The sequence below is a fragment of the Budorcas taxicolor genome, chromosome 4, assembly GCF_023091745.1.
Source record: "Budorcas taxicolor isolate Tak-1 chromosome 4, Takin1.1, whole genome shotgun sequence".
NCBI lineage: Eukaryota > Metazoa > Chordata > Mammalia > Artiodactyla > Bovidae > Budorcas > Budorcas taxicolor.
In genome coordinates, this window is record NC_068913.1 from 32,379,012 (window position 1) to 32,399,114 (window position 20,103).

At 38.9% G+C, this 20,103-nt stretch overlaps 1 protein-coding gene across 1 annotated transcript in view; it reads left to right on the forward strand.

Moving 5' to 3' along the window:
* The window catches only part of DNAH11 (dynein axonemal heavy chain 11), a 355,953-nt gene that overhangs the window by 83,795 nt on the left and 252,055 nt on the right, over positions 1–20,103 (forward strand). Inside the window, exons 29-30 of the mRNA XM_052639247.1 lie at positions 10,988–11,137; positions 14,270–14,503. Of these exons, the coding sequence (XP_052495207.1) occupies positions 10,988–11,137; positions 14,270–14,503 (384 nt within the window). The remainder of the gene's footprint in view (positions 1–10,987; positions 11,138–14,269; positions 14,504–20,103) is intronic.

Here is a 20,103-nt window from a genome sequence, read left to right on the forward strand (position 1 = left end):
TAGAAGAGTTAATGCTTATGGCTGTTATGCCAAAGGGCCTAGCCTTCCTGCACTCTCTTTCACTATTAGACTCAGTTTCAGGCCGCCAGACACAGCTTTTCCGTCTCTGCCTTTTGTGCTAACATCCTGAATGTGCTCCCTGTAGTGTGACGGACATAACGTGGCAACTGCAGCTTATAGGATAACAATGCAATGGGCCTTTGTGGGCAGATGACTCATGTTGACATCTTGTGAATGACTTGAATTCTTCAGGTTCCCCTCCTCCACCCACTACACTCAATTTAAGAGTGTTGGTCCAAGTGAGGGTTTCTGCAGTTGATGTGGAATTTGGTCAGCCTGGACACATCGGCTAGGGGAGGGCTGATATTACTACACCCTGCATTCTGTAAGCAGAAATGCCCAGTTTAAGGTACTTCCGGTGGAATGTCAGAGTGACGACGTCAGTGCGTCTAAAATGCCTTCAGTGGTTTTTTAGCGCTCAGTAAGTTTGGGTAAGGTCAGGTTTTAAAGATTTTTCTCCTAGAATTCATCCTGACTTCCCAGTCTCATAGATTATCTCAAGGCCTGAGGATAGGGCTGTGCCATGCAACTCAAGTGGTCAGAAGTTTCTGACGTTTGCTTGTGGAAACACAAACTTAGAGGTGTCCTTGCAGGGTTAATGGACATGGAGTAGTAATTACGCAGTTGCACGTGATTCAGTATTAACATTCTGTGATTCTTCTCCTGCTTAGAAAAACATCCTTTTGTATTTTTCAAGTAAAGCAAGTATAGTGGTTAAAGTCAGCCTGGGTAACATCAGTTGCCCTGGGGTGCCCTCCCAGGTTGTAACACAATGTCTAAAAATAGCAGGCAACCAGTTTTTAGCCACTGGTTGCCTATCACCTGAAAGATCTTTCTGTCCTGGAAGAGTTGGCATGTTTTCTCATCCTTCATCGTCTATGTGATGATGGGTGAAAACTTCCCCATGTTGGAGCTATGCTATAGAAAGACACACTTTCTATGTGGTCAGCCGCATTTGTGTTGCATGACGAAGGTAGCCGTGGACCACATGTGGCTAATGGGCACTTGAAATGTGACAACTGAGAAACTGAATTTTTAACTACAATGTGTTAGAGTTGATCTTTGATTCAGTTATTGCAAAACATAAATTTGAAACAACTTGAGTGTGAATCTCAACTGCATATCTTATGAAACATAGAGACAGATCAAGTATGTCTGATGAAGAATCCAAACTGAGATAAGCTATAAATGCAAAATATGCACCTGGTTTCAAAGACAAAGAATGTAAACTATCTCGTTAGTACCTCTTCTATTAATTATATATTGATGTGACAATACTTTGGATATATTAGGTCAAATAAAGCACATTAGAATTAATTTTGCCTGTTTCTTTTTACCTGTTTTAATGTGACTCCCAGAAAGCCACTGCTATGTCAGTTGAGGCCACAATTTTCTAAATGACAAGATCAGGAAATATACATACTCAGAAATGTTGAATGTTTGCATCAAAAATATCCTTCATGGCATCAGACCAAATCTATGTAAGAAGAAGTCTGCCAACTTGTCTTTTGAGAAGTCCCCAAATTGCAGTATGAGGCAGATGGCACTCAACTGATACCCTTAATAGTCTGTCAATATTGGCACTTGGACAGGTGCTTGTGAGAAATGGGCTTAGTATTAGGTAATAAAAAGGACTTCTGGATCTTCAAGGGGCAAATGTCTGAAACCCTGCATCCCCACAAGCACAGTATATTTCTTGATAGTGCTTCCACTTGGTTATCTCTGTGATGGAGTGAAGGTGCCTCAGGATCTGAATCTCAGCAATCAGGGTGATGTAGCTCAACAATCACTAATGGTGAGTCACAGCCTTCTTGACAAGGATTAGTCCTCCTGAGACAAGAAAGAGAGGGACTCTGCTGGCAGTCCAGTGGTTAGGGCTCCATGCTTCCACTGCAGGGAGCACAGGTTTGATCTGTGGTTAGGGAACTAAGTTCCTGCAAGGCATGTGGCACAGCCAAAAATAACATAAAATAAACTAGTATGCTTAGACAATCCAGAGTGAAAAGTTGAAGATGCAAGTAGTTAGTTAGCCACATGTAAGAGTGAATGAGTTTTCGCTGAGATAAAAAAGGTTCCAACTTTTCTATAGGGAGTAGAAGGTTGGAGGGCTTGTAGGTACCTGCAGTGGAGGGAGGCGGTTGTCCTTGAGTTTAGGCTGGGGCTGAGGAGGGAACAAAGGAAGAGGCGGGAAAAGAAAACGGACACAGAAGATCGTCATGGATTTGACTGCCTTGCCATTACCTCTACTTACCTTCAGCTGAACAGCAAGGAATGGAAGCTGTTTGTCTAAGTGTAGTTTATTATAGAAGTTGCCAGTGAGAATAGCTCCACTTGGTAAGCATGCACGCATGCTTAGTCACTGCAGTCATGTCCAACTCTGTGATCCCATGGACTGTAGCCCACCAGGCTCCTCTGTCCATGGGGTTTCCCAGGCAAGGATACTGAAGTGGATTGCCAGTGTAACTTAGGACTGTGTCGCATTTCAAATGGATGCCTCTGTATAAAGGTGGCCTTGTACTCAGGTAACTTAGGCATTTATGCGTGTGACCAGAAAATAGACAATCAGTTTTTAAATAGAGTCATAAATTATATATCTAGTAGGGATTATCCTTGATCATACTTGTGAAATGGTTAACATACGGCTAACTACAGGTTATATAACATATATATATTTTTTTCATTTTACCAATATGTTGCCACTGCTTAGAATTCTGTTGGAGCTCTTTTATTGGAATTCCTTCCACACCCAGTTTATAAGTTACACAACAAAATCAGGGTTATTATAATGCAGGATTAAAATACCACTTACTGTAACAAGATACAAAATTGTCTTATAAATTTGGGATCCCACTGCTAAAGTCTTAGGCTTTGCTGTGGAATCTGAAACTCCTGATCCTGGCTTTTGTTTGCTGTTGGGTTTTTCAGCTCCAACTTAAATTCAATGGGCAGGGTTTCTGGCTCTAAAACGTTAGCTTTTTTTTTTATAAAAATGGAGTGTAATTGCTTTACAATGTTGCATTAGTTTCTACTGAACAGTGAAATGAATCAGCTATACATGTATATATATCCACTCCCTCTTAGACCTTTCTCCCGCCCCTCCCCTGTCCCGCCCATCGAGGTCATCACAGAGCCCTGAGCTGGGCTCTCAGGTTGCCACTATGTGGATATGGTGGTGTATATGTGTCAGGTTAATCTGCCAGTTTACCCCGCCCTCCCCTTTCCCACCTGCAGCGACATGCCCGGTCTCTCTGTGTCTCTGTTCCTGTCCTGCAAATAGGTTCATCTGCACCATTTTTCTAGATTCTACATACATGCCTTAATGTATGATATTTGATTTTTTTCTTTCTGACTTCACTCTGTATGCCAGACTTTAGGTCCATCCACATTGCTACAATTGACCCAGTTTCGTTTCTTTTTATGGCTGCTTAATATTGTGTTGTATATATGTACCGCGTCTTCTTTATCTTTTCATCTGTTGATGGACATTTAGGTTGCTTCCATGTCTTGACTATTGTAAATAGTGTTGCAATGAACACTGGGGGTCCATGTGTCTTTTTGAATAATGTTTTTCTCAGGGTATGTGCCCAGGAGTGGGGTTGCAGAGTTGTATTGTAGTTCTCTGTTTAGTTTTTTTTTTTTTTTTTTTCACTGTACCTCCATACTGTAGCTCTTCATAGTGGTCGTACCAACTTACATTCCTACCAACAGTATAGGAGGTTTCTCTTTTCTCTATACCCTCTCCAGCATTTATTGTTTGTAGAATTTTTGATGATGGCCATTTTGACTGGTATAAAATTATAGCTCATTATAGTTTTGATTTGCATTTCTCTGATAATTAGTGATACTGAGCATCTTTTCATATGCTTTTTGAACATGTATCTTCATTGGAAAAATGTCTATTTAGATCTTCTGACCTTTTTTGATTATTTTTTGAACATAGAGCTGCATGAGCTGTTTGTCTATTTTGGAGATTAATCCCTTGTGGGTTACTTTGTTTGCCAACATTTTCTCCCATTCTGTGGGTTCTCTTTTTGTTTTATTGAGGGTTTCCTTTACTGTGCAAAAGTCTTTAAGTTTAATTAGGTCTCATTTGTTTATTTTTGTTTTTATTTTTATTACTCTAGGGGGTGGATCCAAAAAGATACTGCTCCGATTTATGTCAGGGAATGTTCTGCCTATGTTTTCCTCTAAGAGTTTTATAGTACTAGCCTTACATTTACGTCTTTGATCCATTTTAAGTTTACTTTTGTGTCTGGTGTTAGAGAATGTTCTAATTTCATTCTTCCACATGCAACTGTACAGTTTTCCCAGCACCACTTACTGAAGAGACTGTCTTTTCTCCATTGTGTATACTTGCCTCGTTTGTCATGGATTAGTTGACCGTAGGTGCATGGATTTGTCTCTGAACTTCCTGTTTGGTTCCATTGCTCTACGTTTCTCTTTCTGTGCCAGCACTGTACTGTTCTGACTACTGTAGCTTTGCAGTATAGTCTGAAGTCAGGGGCCTGTTTCCCCCAGCTCCATTTTTCTTTCTCAGCATTGCTTTGGCTATTCTGTGTCTTACGTGTTTCCATACAAATTAAAAACCAAAAGTTGTTCTAGTTCTGTGAAAAGTACCATTGGTAAATTGATAGAGATTGCACTGAATCTGTAGATTGCCATGGGTAGTACAGTCATTTTGACAATGCTGATTCTTCCAATCCAAGAACATGGTATATCTTTCCATCTGTTTGTGTCATCTTTGATTTCTTTCTCCAGTGTCATATAGTTTTCATAGTAGTGGTCTTTTGCCTCTTTAGGTAGGTTTATTTATAGGTATTTTATTCTTTTTGATGTGGTAAAAAAAAAAAAAGGGATTGTTAACTTAATTTCTCTTTCTGATATTTTGTTATTGATATATAGGAATACAAGAGATTTCTGTGTATTAATTCTTTTTTTGGCTGCACCATTTGACTTGGAGGATTTTAGTTCCCCTGCCAGAGTTTGAACCCACACCCTTGGTAGTAAAAGCTGGGAGTCCCCTCTACTGGACCACCGTGGGATCCCCTTACTTTTGTATCCTGCACCTTTACTGAATTCGCTGATATGCTCTAGTAGTTCTCTGATAGCCTCTTCGGGATTTTCTATGTATAGTGTCACGTCATCTGACAGTTTTACTTCTTTGCCAGTTTGGATTCCTTTTATTTGTTTATTTTTCTTCTTCTCTGACTGCCGTGGCTAGGACTTGCAAAACTATGTGGAATAAAAGTGAAGACAGTAGACATCTATTCTTATTCCTGATCTTAGAGGGGATGCTTTCAGCTTTTCACTGTTGAGAATGATGTTAGCTGTGAGTTTGTTGTATATGACCTTTATTATGTAATGTCCATTTTTGAGAGGAGGAACTAGTGACTGACATGGGCCATGAGGAGTTTTCTGGGTACAGATATATTCAGTTTCTTAATTGTCTCAGTGTTTACAAGAGTTTTTTTCACGTTGCTAAAATTTATTAAGCTGTACACACATGATTTTTTTTTACTTTTCTCTGTATTATATTTTAAAAGGTTATTGAAAACTCAGTTTGTGTTGTCAGCACACTTATATACATTTATATACACATGCTAAAAATGTTTAGGAAGAAATACAGAATCAGCATTGGTAATATAGTTATATCCAAGTTATATTAATAAATGCAAAATCAAATGACAAAATAGTATGTATACTATGATTTTAGTTTTGGTAAAAGCAAACCAGGTAATATCTGATACCTAATATTAACTATAATGGTTTACAAAATTTATGAAAAACTAATATACTCTTTGCTGGGAAAGATTCAGGGCAAGAGGAGAAGGGTGCAACAGAGAATGAGATGGTTGGGTGGCATTATTGACTCAATGGACACGAGGTTGACCAAACTCTGGGAGATAATGAAGGACAAGGAAGTCTGGCATGCTACAATTCATGGAGTCACAAAGAGTTGAACATGACTTAGCGACTGAACAACAACAAATATAGTTTTTCTGAATTATATAATTGCATGTTTGCTACTGAAAGTTTGAAAAATAGAGAAATATAGAAGATCAGAATATGATTAACATTACTCCTTGATGGTATATTTGAGTGTTATGGTGAGGGGTTTTTTTTTATGTATTTGTGTAGGTCAGAACATTATATTTAATAAAAATTGAAATATTCTTCTACAATATGATGTTTAATGTCTGTAGAAGTTATCATTGTATGAAAGTGCTATAGCTGATTAGACATATTCCTAAAAGTTTTTTTGCATATTTAGACTTCAAACAATGATATGTGCCCATGTACTATATACTATTATTAAAAATATAAAACACTATAACAAACTACTCAACATTTTGGCAGGCTTAAATTTTTGTACATGTAAGAGTAATAGACTCATTTTCCTCTTGTTCCAGAGGATAATATTCACAATAGATAAGACTGCTTACATTTTGGACGTTATATACTTCTCACAAATACTATCATGAGTATTACCATCATTATGAATAAATGAGTTAATTACTATGTATGCGTGAACTCTGAGGTGTTCACCATGCCAGAAGTGACATTAGGACTTTGTGTCTGTTTTATCTCTGTTAATCAGCAGCAGCATCTTTCATAGATGGGCAAATATGCAATGAAATATAAGCAGAAAGCAATGGGGAAAGCTTTGAGAATGTATGATAGCCATACAGAGAAGTTAGTACAGAGCAATACACGGAAACTATGCATAGACACCTGTGTAGAAGCTGCGTAATTTCATTTTCTTCCCTTTGTTCTCTAAGTGAACATAGAGTAGACTGTTGATCTGATCATTGTATTAGTTTTCATTTTAAATTATAAAATTACTGAGATGAGTAGTTTGTTTTTTTTACTTTATTTACAGACAGGTAAATGAAAATTCTTAAAAAGGCAGTTCTCCTTGTGCAGAAATCTTAAAAATATTAATTTCAGTTATCAAGGATTGATTATATAACTCCATTCCCCCCAATAACATGGTTCACATTTCACATACTATGGTGTGTTAGCGATGACTGATCTTGAGAAGCACAAACTTAATTGCTGGTTCCTCAGTCCACAAAACTCACCACGTGAATGACAGAGGTACATCTTGACACATGATCAGTAATGTCACACTTTTCAAAGTCTGTCTGTGGTTGGCCATCACACATTTGCTGTTCACTTCTCATGTAGTCAGCAGAGAACATAGTGTGCTACAAATTTGTCCCCAGAGAAGAACCCACCTGTTATTTTATAAAAATACACCATCAAAAGAGAGAATTAGTGATGAAGTTGGAAGTGTAGCAAAGAAGTGAAAATTGATAACGCTAAAGTGAAATTTGAATCATAAATGTAGTTACGGATGAAAAAGCTGAATGTAGAAATGACATCACCTTTTGAAAGATTCTAGATATGCAGCCAGAGGACTATAGTGAAAATGAACTTGTCAAAACAAATGTAAACAGTGGTTGAGATAAAAAGGAGGAAGATGTCCCAAAGGTAGTGATACCAAAAAAAAAAAAAAAAAAAAAATCCACATTAAAGAAACTCTTAGAAGTAACAGGACACAAGGCTACAAAGAATGAAATGTTGGCAGCTGATCCAAATGTCCAAAGGAACATGAAGCTTACACAAAGCACGGGAAAGATGCTCATTTGGTATCTGAAGTTATAAGATGAGAAGGAGGAGGCAAGTGCTGTTTGAACTACTCCTGATAAGTTTCCTATAAATAACTAAAACAATTTTTACTTTTTTAGTATTTTCAGTTAGTATACTAAATATTTATTTACAGTTTTTTATTTCCCTGTTCTTTTATAGCCAAGAGTGAGAGGGATTTTAATATTTTAACAAAAATTTTTCAAGGCCAGAGCACAATTGCATGTTTACCCATGGACTGTAGAGGTGGCACAGTTGTTCTTACAATCCTGCAGTACTGTCCTAAGCAGGACCTGCCTGAGTACCTACACCCCAGTGGGTGGATGCACCTGATTTACTGTAAATCAGTGAAACAACATTTCAGTTTTTGTCACTAACCTTTTAGAAACCTGTTCAAGATATGATCAAATTATTGACTTTCATGATTTGAAATGTTCATATCCATTCTGTTTCTTCTTAGTGAGGTAAAAAGAGGGAGGCATCAGTTTTTTTTTTAATTGTAAAATCAAAGATCTTTCCAAAGACCCAACTAGCAAAAAGGAATTTAAATTTTGTGTTAACAAGTACAAAGAAATGGAACTAATTTGAGGGCAACAGCATGCATGTTAATTAAGAAAATGGTTGTGTTTCTCTCAGAAGCTGGAAGTGGAGGGCAGAATAGGAAACTACCTAACTCCCAGCAAGCCAGGTATAAGTCACAGGAGAACAGCAAGCTGTGGGGTTTGCATGTCATGGTCACCCACTGAATGACTGCAGGATTAGCAGTTCTTGTGAAACGCTTTCCTGGCCAAAGCAGTGATGTGTGAGGGTGTCTGATAGTTGAGGTCTCGTTTATCCTGCCGCTTCGCACCTGAATATCATTTAGGCCCATTCTGCAGTAGAAGCCATTAAACATCTGTGCACTTGCTGGCCACTTCAGCTGTGACAGCGAACTGTGAGGTGATTGGAGAGACCGTGTGTAAACGTCCTCTGGGTTATGTGCAGGGATGCGGTAACTCATAATCCAAGCAATGATCATCGGCTACCACTCTGTCTACACGGAAAGTGAGAGCCGCAGAAACTCATCTGTTTTCAACTGGGGAGATTCCTTGTTGTGATTTTCTTCAATACTAAAACAGCGAATTCAGCAAAAATGTCAAGGCTAAAAGCTTCAGAGATTAAATCACCCTTGAGTTCCTTCCCAATATTGATAGTGGTCTTATCATGTGGGAAATTTAGGCAGGTTGCTGTTGTTCCTAGGAGCTGCTGTTGGGATAGTTATCAAGTCTGGTTCAACTGTATTTCAAGAAAATCTCATTGCAGAGATGGCTGTAATGCTATGTGCTAAGAAACGTTCTGTGGCTTGAAAACATCTTCTGGTTTTTATTTATTTTTTATTATTGAGATGAAATTCAGACAACACAAAATTAGGCATTTTGAAATGTATGATTCATTGGCATTTTGTACATTCACTGTGTTGTGCATCTGTTACCTCTGCCTAGTTCCAAATTATTTCATCACCCTGATATAGAGTCCCGCACCCATCAAGAAGCCACTGCCTTCCCTTGCCTGCTCCTCCCGCCACCTCCTGACGGCATGACATTTTCGACAAGCTTCATCCATGTTGTAGCATGCGCCAGTGCTTCACTGCTTTTGATGCCTGAGCAGTATTCCATTGTATGGATTTGCCACAGTGTGTCCGTCGTCTGTCAGTGGACATCTGGGTTCATTCCACCTTTTGTGAATAATACTGCTATGAGTATTTTTGTTCAGGAATTTTGAGTACTTGTTTTCGGTAGTTTGGGGTATATACCTAGTAGTGAAATTTCTGGGTCTTATGGCAAGTCTATGTTAACCTTTTATTTATTCTTTTTCTAATATTATGTATTCATTTTTGTGCTGGAACTTGATTGCTGAATGTGGGCTTTCTCTAGTGGAGGCAAGTGGAGGCTTGCTCTCTAGTTGCCGTACATGGGCTGCTCCTTGCGGTGGCTTCTCTTGTTGTGGAGCGTGGGCTCAGTCACTGCGGCTTATGGATCCGGTTGCTCTGCTCTGCTAGACCAGAAATTTAATCCGTGTCCTCTGCTTTGGCAGACAGATGCTTGAACACCGGGCCACAGGGAAGTCCCTATGTTAACTTTCTGAGGATTCACCAAACTGTGTTCTCCTTTGCAGCTTTTAGTTGTGCCACGTGGAAGGAGGGAATACTTGTTCCCACTCCTGATACTTCCTGTGGTTCACTCTGCCCTTTATTCAGTCTACCCCAGAGGAGGTAGAGTGGCTTGCCTGACTGAGAGCCTGCAGAACACGTGTCTTCCTCTCCTTTCCTCCTCCCCAGCCCTTTTAGGTGGAGAGGCCGGTCCCAATCTGTTCTGATATGACCAGATGGAGAAGGCTTACTGGTTCTCATGTTCTATATGGAGGCCAATTGGGCTTTCATCTCTGAACTGACCTCTAGCAGAAAAAATGCAGATCTTTGTTTTTTAACTTGGTTTGTTTTATATTTCAGTAGTCTGTGCAGGGTTCAGTATGTTATATTATCGGGGATTCTTTTGGGAATCCCGCAACTTAGGATCTAAAAGGTTATGAGGCCAGAAGAATTTGAACTTTGTAAATGTGGCCTGGACTTGCAGGTTTAAGATCTAACTGCCACTTATATTCAGCAATGTCAACTTGATGAAGTCACCTAATACTTGACTTGCAATTTCTTTGTCAGTGAAAATGGGAGAATCCCATTCACCCTTCTTATGTAACAAATATGCCATGGGACTCATGTCAGTATCAAAGCAGATGCGCAGTAGCAAACCACCTGACCCAAGGAGAAGGTCTAATTGACACTTTTGTTTCAAATAGTTTAATACCTTTTTTTAATAAGGTTTTTATGGTGTAAGTAAAATACCATGTCTGAATTTTAATAACCTGACCACAAAATTTCCATCAGAATGATTGCTGCAGTAATATGGTACATATAGAGAAGTTGGTAAGTCTCCAGCCTTTAAGGAGAAAACAGATGACCTACCTGGGTAAGCATTCACCTCCCAACACCTGATGATGTGACCAGAGTGTCTGGCTACTTCTCCACCGAGGTCATTTCAAACTCTGAAATTGAAGAAGTGATTTTTATTTGGAAGGAAAAAAAGCATTTTAAGGCAACTCTGTGATGATATAAAGACAGTTTTGTGAATTCATTTAGCTACATTCCCAGAATGTAGCTGCAGAATGAATCTACATTTATCTAGATTCCCAGAGTGCACCTTCAGTAAGAAGTGCTCTTGTCTCTTCCTGCATCTTGTCTTAGGTTACACGCCACCTTTCCAAACTCTTCGACAGCATTGCAGATCTGCGGTTTGAAGACGACCAGGATGTCTCTGCACACAGGGCGGTTGGAATGTATAGCAAAGACAAGGAGTACGTCCCATTCCCAGCCGAGTGTGAATGCATAGGCCATGTAAGAGCTGATTGTGAGATTCTCTGTGCTAGGGGAGGGTAGGGGTGTCATTTTTAAAAGTTGAATGGCCAGGAATTGTTAGTTCATGTCAATTGTCGGGCTCTGGTTAGTCTTGTGCTTTGAGATTGCTCTTTACAGGTGTCTGGTGTGTCTGAGGAGCCCTCTGCCAGCCTTCCTACCCTGTGCAGCAGGCTTCAGCAGCCTGCAGGGGCTCGAAGATGCTAGCAGTTGAGCTGGACAGGAAGGACTGCCACGGACTGAATGAGCAGACCCCAGAATTAGTAGCAAATGCCATCCAGTGACTGAGTCTCCTACAGAGAGAATTACTTTCAGCCCTGCTTACCGTTCAGGGAAGGATTAGGATGAAGCAGAGCCTTGCAGGGAAGCACATTAGGAAGTGGCTCCGGTTCAGGATTCCAAGGTGGATGTTGTAAAATCTGCTTGTAAATAACTTTGGTTGAGTCCGCAAAGCTGATGTCACGTATACCAATTACTGCATGCACAGATAGTTAACGTGTTCTCTTCCCTCACAAACACCTCAGATATATTCTTAACAGTTACCTGTAAGAATAGCTCGTTATGATTTACGAAGGAGCTGTTGGTGTTTTCAGATGATTTAGAGGAATTGCACCTTTTTATGATGATGCTTGTATAACTTAAAAATTAATCCACAGAGTAACAGAGAGAGTAGCCTCTATTACAGAATGGTTTAGGTTGAGGCAGGGGGTTCTTTAAAGGGCCTTTTGCAGAAATCTGATGGCAACTCTTTTTCTACAGGGGTTTTCTCTGTTGCTTTTTAATATTGTACCAGAAAAATCCTGCCAAATGCAGGGAAAGCAGATGGTGGAATACTTTGATTAAAGTATATATTTGATCTCTTGGGCTCTTAGGATATTATTACAATGATTAGAAAAAAATCACCATAAACTATCTTGACAAAAGTGTGTTGCCGTCTGCCTCTTCCCCAGCAGACTGCTAGCTGACTGGCATAGTGCCTGGAAGGAGGACCGTCCAATTGATAGATGCGGTTATCACTAGCAGAAACCCTTGACATTGAAAGTTTTCACAGTGCTCTAATTTATCCTGTATAAGCAACTTAATGCTAGAGACTTTGGCCATGTACTGCATGTACCCTCTAATTGCCTTTGTTTTATTAAAAGATGCTTTTCCTTTAGGCCTTCCCCCCTACCCCACACTTTTATGATTGGTTCCTCCCAATTTTGGCTGTTTGGCTTTTGTTTGACAAGTGTTTATTGAATACCTGCTATGTACCAGCCACTGGGTTTGGCCTTAGGAGATCCAGAAATGAGTAAGACATAGCACCTGTCCTTTGGGAACTCTTGGGCTCATTGAAGATATAGATGTTCACATAATTAGTGATAACGGGAAGTGACGATTCTTGCTACAAAGGGTTGGACAGAAGCTGATGAAAGACTAAGACGTGAGAAGCTATCAAGCAAGCACCTCATCAGGGCTTAGTTCTCAACTTATGTTGAGCTGAGTCGCTGTTGGTGGCATAGCCTCTAAACATGGGCTGATGTGTCACCGTGCATGTATGTTTGGTCTTCCCAGATGGACTGGAGAGTTCTGAAGAACGGGTGGCCATATTGAGGACATGGATCCCAGAGCATCTGGGAGATGCTAAAATGATATATGACGTACTTACTAAAGGAGCCTGTTGCTTGGTGACACTGAGTTGTACTGAGTGATGATAGTAGTGCTTAGATCTCCTGCACTCGGGCATGGGAACAAACCCCACCTAGGAGGCCAGGGAGAAGGCTCCTAGGATACTGGGCCATAGCGAAGGCCGTGCTTCCTTCTTCCAATAGGGAAGGCTGTCAACTCATTGACCACATATCACTCCTTCCCAGTTCTCCAGAGAAAGAGGTTGTAGGAATACTGCTGCCATCTTCACAGGGGCAGGGAAAGAAATCAATTATATAATTTCAGGATCTCATACAGTCCCTGGAATTTATTTAGTATAGTCATTTTTATCATTATGGTCAATTATTTTCAAATGGTATAGGTATCCTTTTGTTATATAACATCATCCTAGGGAGACATATATACAGAAAAATATAACAAAGCATATTTGAATAGAATGGAAAACTGACTGAAATATATTTGTGGGAACAAAATACACTTTGAATGAATTTTTTTCAAGATTTATTTTCACAAGTCAGCAGTTGTCCTCTTTCTCATCTCTCCTACTGTCTAATTTCTGACAAGTGTGAAGATGAGAGCCAGTAGGGAATATAATTAAGACACTTGCTGAAAACACTGTAAGACTAGATACTATGGAGATTTTAGGGTAGAATCTTCAGTATATTTAAAAATCATCAAAAATAAAAATCAATTTACTAGACTCACACAGAAAGCAAATTTATGGTTACTGAAGGAGAAAGGGGGCAAAGGGATAAATTAGGAGGTTGGGAGTAACAGATACACACTACTATATTTAAAATAGATAAACAGCAAGGACCTATTATAGCACAGGGAACTATATTCAATATCTTGTAATAACCTGTAATGGCAAAAAATCTGAAAAATAATTCATATATATGTATAATTGAATCACTTTGCTGTACACCTGAAACTTAGCACAGTATTGTATATCAAGTACACTTAAAAAAAAAAAATCCATATCCTGTGATTTTCAAATCTCTAGAATTTTACTTTAACATACTGGCTGTGATGTTTGGTTTCTCAAAACACTGTGTGTTGCCAGACAGGAGCTTGATCTAGAGCCCTCTGGTCTTCAAATCTGAAAAATGAAGAATGGAGAACACCTTGTCTGGTTAGGGTGTGGAAATTTATGAGACAGCTGGTAGGTGAAATAAGATGAGCAGTATCCTGGCAGAAGACAGTTTTATGTGGGGAAGACTTCATCTGTCAGTAGTTCACCAGCCCCTTTGAGTTACCTTCTAGAACAGGAGTTTAAAACACTGGGTTGGCCAAAAAGTTCATTTGAGTTTTTCCATAAGGTCTTACAGAAAACCTGACCAAACTTTTGGCCAACCCAATAAATCCACCTGAGGCCTTCCTCTCTTTGTAGCCTTCAAGCCTGAGAGAGGACAGCATTATCCCTCTCCGTAGTTAAGCCTGTGTTACTACATTTGTTTGCTTTAAAAGGTGGAAACCTGGCTCCTGCAGCTGGAGCGGACCATGCAGGAGACAGTGCGTCATTCCATCACAGAAGCCGTCGCGGTCTATGAAGACAGACCCAGGGAGCTGTGGATTTTTGATTTCCCAGCTCAAGTTGCACTAACTAGCTCGCAAATCTGGTGGACTACAGATGTAGGAATAGCCTTCAGTAGGCTAGAGGAAGGCTACGAAACGGCCCTAAAGGATTTCCATAAAAAACAGGTATTTTGTAAAATTCATGATTTTGAGATTTTAAGGGGCTTGAAGAGGTAAGCTTGCTTCATTCATTCATTCTTGTTTATGAAGTGTTTCATGTGTTAAAGGCATGATGGTGGGAAGATTTTAGCAGTCACTTGTTTACCCATTTTTTAGCTTGGTAGTGGTCTTTTTTTTTACATTGGCTTAAAAAAAATCCATCTTTAAACAACAAGGTCCTGATAGCACAGGGAACTATATTCAATATCCTGAAATAAGCCATAATGGAAAGAATATTAAGAAGAGTATTTTATATATAGATAGATAGATATACATACACATATATATAACTGAGTCAGGTGGCTATGCAGCAGAAATTAATGCAGCATTGTAAATCAACTATACATCAATAAAAAATAAAAAACATCCATTCTTATCTACTGTCTCTGAAGAATCTAGTCTATCACCCACACCTAGATACGGTACCGATTTCTTTCTTCCTACTCCATCTAGACTGACCACATACTTGGTGCATGGTTTGCTTGACTCAGTAAGAGAGAGAATTCTTCAAATAAGACAAATGTTTTCATGTATTTTGTTTTTCTGTTCATTATAAATCACAGGTGAGCAACTTTGGAAAAGAGTCTATTTTGAACTCCATTTTATTCACCCCAGTCATCCTATGACTTCTTAAACTTCCCCTCTTAAGATGGGCTCTTGGCTGTGAAACAATTCAGAGATAGAACCTTTCTCTTGGCCTATAGATTAAGAGAATATGAGGCTTATCTTCTAGGGCCAAGCTGCTCAGTATTTTCCATGTGTCAGCAGCATTGGTATCACCAGTTCAGTTCAGTTCAGTCACTCAGTCGTGTCCGACTCTTTGCAACCCCATGAATCGCAGCACGCCAGGCCTCCCTGTCCATCACCAACTCCCAGAGTTCACTCAGATTCACGTCCATTGAGTCAGTGATGCCATCCAGCCATCTTATCCTCTGTCGTCCCCTTCTCCTCCTGCCCCCAATCCCTCCCAGCATCAGAATCTTTTCCAGTGAGTCAACTCTTCACATGAGGTAGCCAAAGTACTGGAGCTTCAGCTTTAGCATCATTCCTTCCAAAGAAATCCCAGGGTTGATCTCCTTTAGAATGGACTGGTTGGATCTCCTTGCAGTCCAAGGGACTCTCAAGAGTCTTCTCCAACACCACAGTTCAGAAGCATCAATTCTTCGGCACTCAGCCTTCACAGTCCAACTCTCACATCCATACATGACCACAGGGAAAACCATAGCCTTGACTAGACGGACCTTAGTCGGCAAAGTAATGTCTCTGCTTTTGAATATGCTGTCTAGGTTGGTCATAACTTTTCTACCAAGGAGTAAGCGTCTTTTAATTTCATGGCTGCAGTCACCATCTGCAGTGATTTTGGAGCCCCCAAAAATGAAGTCTGACACTGTTTCTACTGTTTTCACCAGAGAGCGTGACAAAAATACAAAATCTCAAGGCCTATCCAACACCTACTGTACCAAAGTATGCTTTTTAACAAGATCCCAGAAGATTTGTATGTCATTGAGTTTGAGAAGCATTGTTGTGTATTTTGGAAAAAGCCGTGCTGGTGTGATTGTGCATAAACATTATATATTAGAATAAATATTATTAGTTAAGAAAAAGGGAATATTAGACTTTGAAAGATTTGTTTATTTTTTAATTTTCTGTTTTATATTGCAGTATAGTTGATTCACAGTGTTGTGTTAGTTTCAGGTGTGATTCAGTTACACATACACATGTATCTATTCTTTTTCAAATTCTTTTCCCATTTAAGTTGTTACATAATACTGAGCAGAGTTCCCTGTGCTGCATAGTAGGTCTTTATTGGTTATCTGTTTTAAATATAGCAGTGTGTACCTGTCCATCCCAAACTCCCTAACTATCTGTTTAAATATTAGTTTGTCTACCCTTCTTGTGTTCGGTGGATAAAGTCTGAATCCAGATTTGTTAAATGACTTTCTGAATGTTATAAAATTTGTAAGTATCACAGGTACAATCCAGCAGCTTGAGAATACATTCCACTCCTCTGCATTGCTTTTCTTCTTAGCAGTATTTTAACTGGAGTGCCTTAGAAATCACATAGATTCAGATGATGAATACTTGTGTTGATTCAGTTCAGTTCAGTTGCTCAGTCGTGTCTGACTCTTTGTGACCCCATGGACTGCAGCACGCCAGGCATCCCTGTTCTTCAGTAACTTGTGGAGCTTGCTCAAACTCATGTCCATTGAGTTGGTGATGCCATCCAACCATCTCATCCTCTCCCCTTCTCCTGCCTTCAATCTTTCCCAGCATCAGGGTCTTTTCTAGTGAGTCAGTTCCTTGCATCAGGTGGCCAAAGTATTGGAGTTTCAACTCCAACATCAGTCCTTCCAATGAACACCCAGGACTGATTTCCTTTAGGATGGACTGGTTGGATCTCCTTGCAGTCCAAGGGACTCTCAAGAGTCTTCTCTAACACCATGGTTCAAAAGCATCAATTCTTTGGTGCTCAGCTCTCTTTATGGTCCAGCTCTCACATCCATACATGACTACTGGAAAAATTATTCCTTTTAATTTGACTCATAATCTTGGGGGTGTGTGTATGCTCAGTCATGTCCAACTCTACAGTTCCATGGACTGTAGCCTGCCAGGCTCCTCTGTCCATGAGATTATCCAGGCAGGAATACTGGGTTGCCATTTCCTTCTCCATTCATCGTGTGTAGAAACCACCTAACTTACTTACGTTTCTAAAGAACGTTTTGTATCCTTTACTTTTGGAGAACAGTGTATTCTTGATTTTACATCCTTAGGAAAATAGGGTGTGAATTTCTATTTAGTGGGCTTGAAGTTACAGGCTTAGATTGATAGATGTGGCTATTTATTCCCTAGGACATTATCTCTGCCATTGTAGTCAATGTCACGTGGATGAGAAAGCTAAGTTTTTTTCCATGGGTAAAAACAACTGAGACAATTAAACTGTAATGAATTCTATTATGCTTATAAAATTAACTTTCAGGTTAGTTGATTTATTGTTATCTATGCTATTATTATAACTGCAGTATTTTTCTTATATATTTTTAAAAATATATAAGGATACTTTAAAAAAAATTAATATCCTGTCTTAAATTTCAGCTACTGTTGATCACTCCTCAAATTTCAGTCTTTCAAGAAGCGTATTTCTATTTACTCTATGCTAATATTTTCTCCTCTCTTCATTAAATTCACACTAGACATTGTCGAGGAGCATTCCTTCATGTGACTATACGAGAATTGATGCCCTCGTTTCTGTTCTCCTTGCCTCCATTGTTTTTTGTGATAATTAGAATAATGCTTAAAATAGTCAATGATATTTTATGGATATTTCTTTTTTTATATCAACTTTATCATTTTCAGTTTCATGATTTCACTATTATGTATTTATTGTTAAAGATGAAGATTCAGATACAGGAAGGAAAAAAGGCAAATACTTTTTGCTTTTTTTAAAAATTAAATTATTTCAATTTGAGGATAATTACAATATTGTGATGGTTTTTGCCATACATCAACACGAATCAACCACGGGTACACATGTGTCCCCCGTCCTGAGCCCCTGCCACTCCCTCCCCACTCTGTCCCTCTGGGTTGTCCCAGAGCACTGGCTTTGGGGGCTTCATGCATTGAGCTTGCACTGGTCATCTGTCTTACACATGGTAACGTGTATGTTTCAGTGCTGTTCTCTTAAATCATCGCCTTCTCCCACATAGTCCAAAAGTCTGTTCTTTACATATGTGTCTCTTCTGCTGCCCTGCGTGTAGGATTGTCACGACCGTCTTCCTACATTCCGTATATATGTGTTAATATACAGCGTTTGTGTTTCTCTTTCTGTCTTACTTCGCTCTGTATAACAGGGTCCAGTTTCATCCACCTCATTAAAACTGACTCTCAGAAACACTCAGATTCACTTCCCACAGAGAAGCATTGACAACTTTTTGGCATATAGATGTCAGAAGTTTTTCCTTATATCTACTGTTTCTTTCTTTCTATATAAATGTATATGCATTGGTATATAGCTGTTCCCATGTTGCCATTTCCTTCTCCAGATGATCTTTCCAACCCAGGGATGTGACGTGGGTCTCCCACATTACAGGTAGATTCTTTACCATCTGAGCCAGAGGGGAAGCCTGTAACCATAGTTACTTACGTTGAGTGTATGTGTATAAATAAGAGAAATGTCTTTTTTTTTTAAACTTCCATGCATTTTGTTACATTTTCTCTTGACACACATAATATCAAATTCACACTAGAAATAGTCAAATAATGTTCCTTTATGTGACTATACCAGAATTGATGCCCTCCCTTCTGCCAAACTCAGGTTGATGTGACAGTCTGACCGCTCTTCAGACACTGTTCTCGGCTGTGTGGTTCTGGCTGTGTAGTTCCTGTGCTCATGATGCTTACATTCTGCCTTTAACAGTTCTTACCTCTTCCTCCTAAAGAGCTTAGAGCGCTTTTCTCCATCTCCACTTCCGCATTTACTTGTTGTTGTCTAATCTTATTTTGTGTTAACCCCTGGTTAATTGTGTTGTTATTATTGTCAATCTTACATAGATTTAACAATATATTTAGCAATGACTTTGCTCACTTTTTAAAATGCTGCTGCTTATTTCTAAGTCCAGTTCTTCTTTTAAAGTATACCTCATAGCTCTTTGCCCAGTGATACACAGGGAGTTTTCTGATCCCTTGTCTTTTTAAACTTCTTGCTTGATAGTTTAAGTAGAGAATTCAAAATTGAGAATTACTGTCATTTAGAATTTTTAAAATATGATTCCGTTATTTGGGGGCCATTATGGTTGTAAAGTTTTAGATCAGTCAGATTGTTTTTCCTTCATAAATAATCTGACCTAGAAGATTATACAATTTTCTTTTTCTTTTTGTGTTTCTGATGTTTTATTTTACTCTTGTGTATTTTGTCTGTGTGTGTATGTGTGTGTGTGCTTTTTAAACTTGGTTTGCTGAGGACTGAGTGAACTTTGTGAATCTTTAGTTACATGTCTGCCTTCAATTTGGGAAAATTCTCTTCCATCTTTCCTTTGATGCCTTGTTTCTGTGGTCTTTTTTCTTTCTGTGTAATTTTATCAGCTGTATGTTGAAACTTCTTCTGTGATCCTCCTTGCCTTTTAACCTTTATTTCATATTTTCAAACTCTCTCCCTTTTCGTGTGCAATTTCAGGGACTTTTGAAATCTGTCTTCCAGTTCACTAACTTTTTTTATAATGAAGAAAAGGAGTCCAAGGCCAGATTACATAGATTCAAATCTCAGCTTTGCCTTGTATTACTTGTACGACTTTGAGCAGGTTATTTAACTACTCTATGTGCCTCCATTTCATGATCTGTAAAACAGATAATAATGGCATCACAGTATTGTTAGAGGATTAATTTAGTTAATATCAGTAAAAAACTATTTAAAAATACTTGACAAAATTTAAGTGCTATGTGTTAGCTTTGGCTGATACAATGAAAATAGTGATAGCAATAGCAATGTTGTCTAATGTGATGCATAATTTAAGGAGTTCTTCCCCAGTGATTATCATAAAACTTTTTAAATGTACGAAAGAGTTGAAACAATA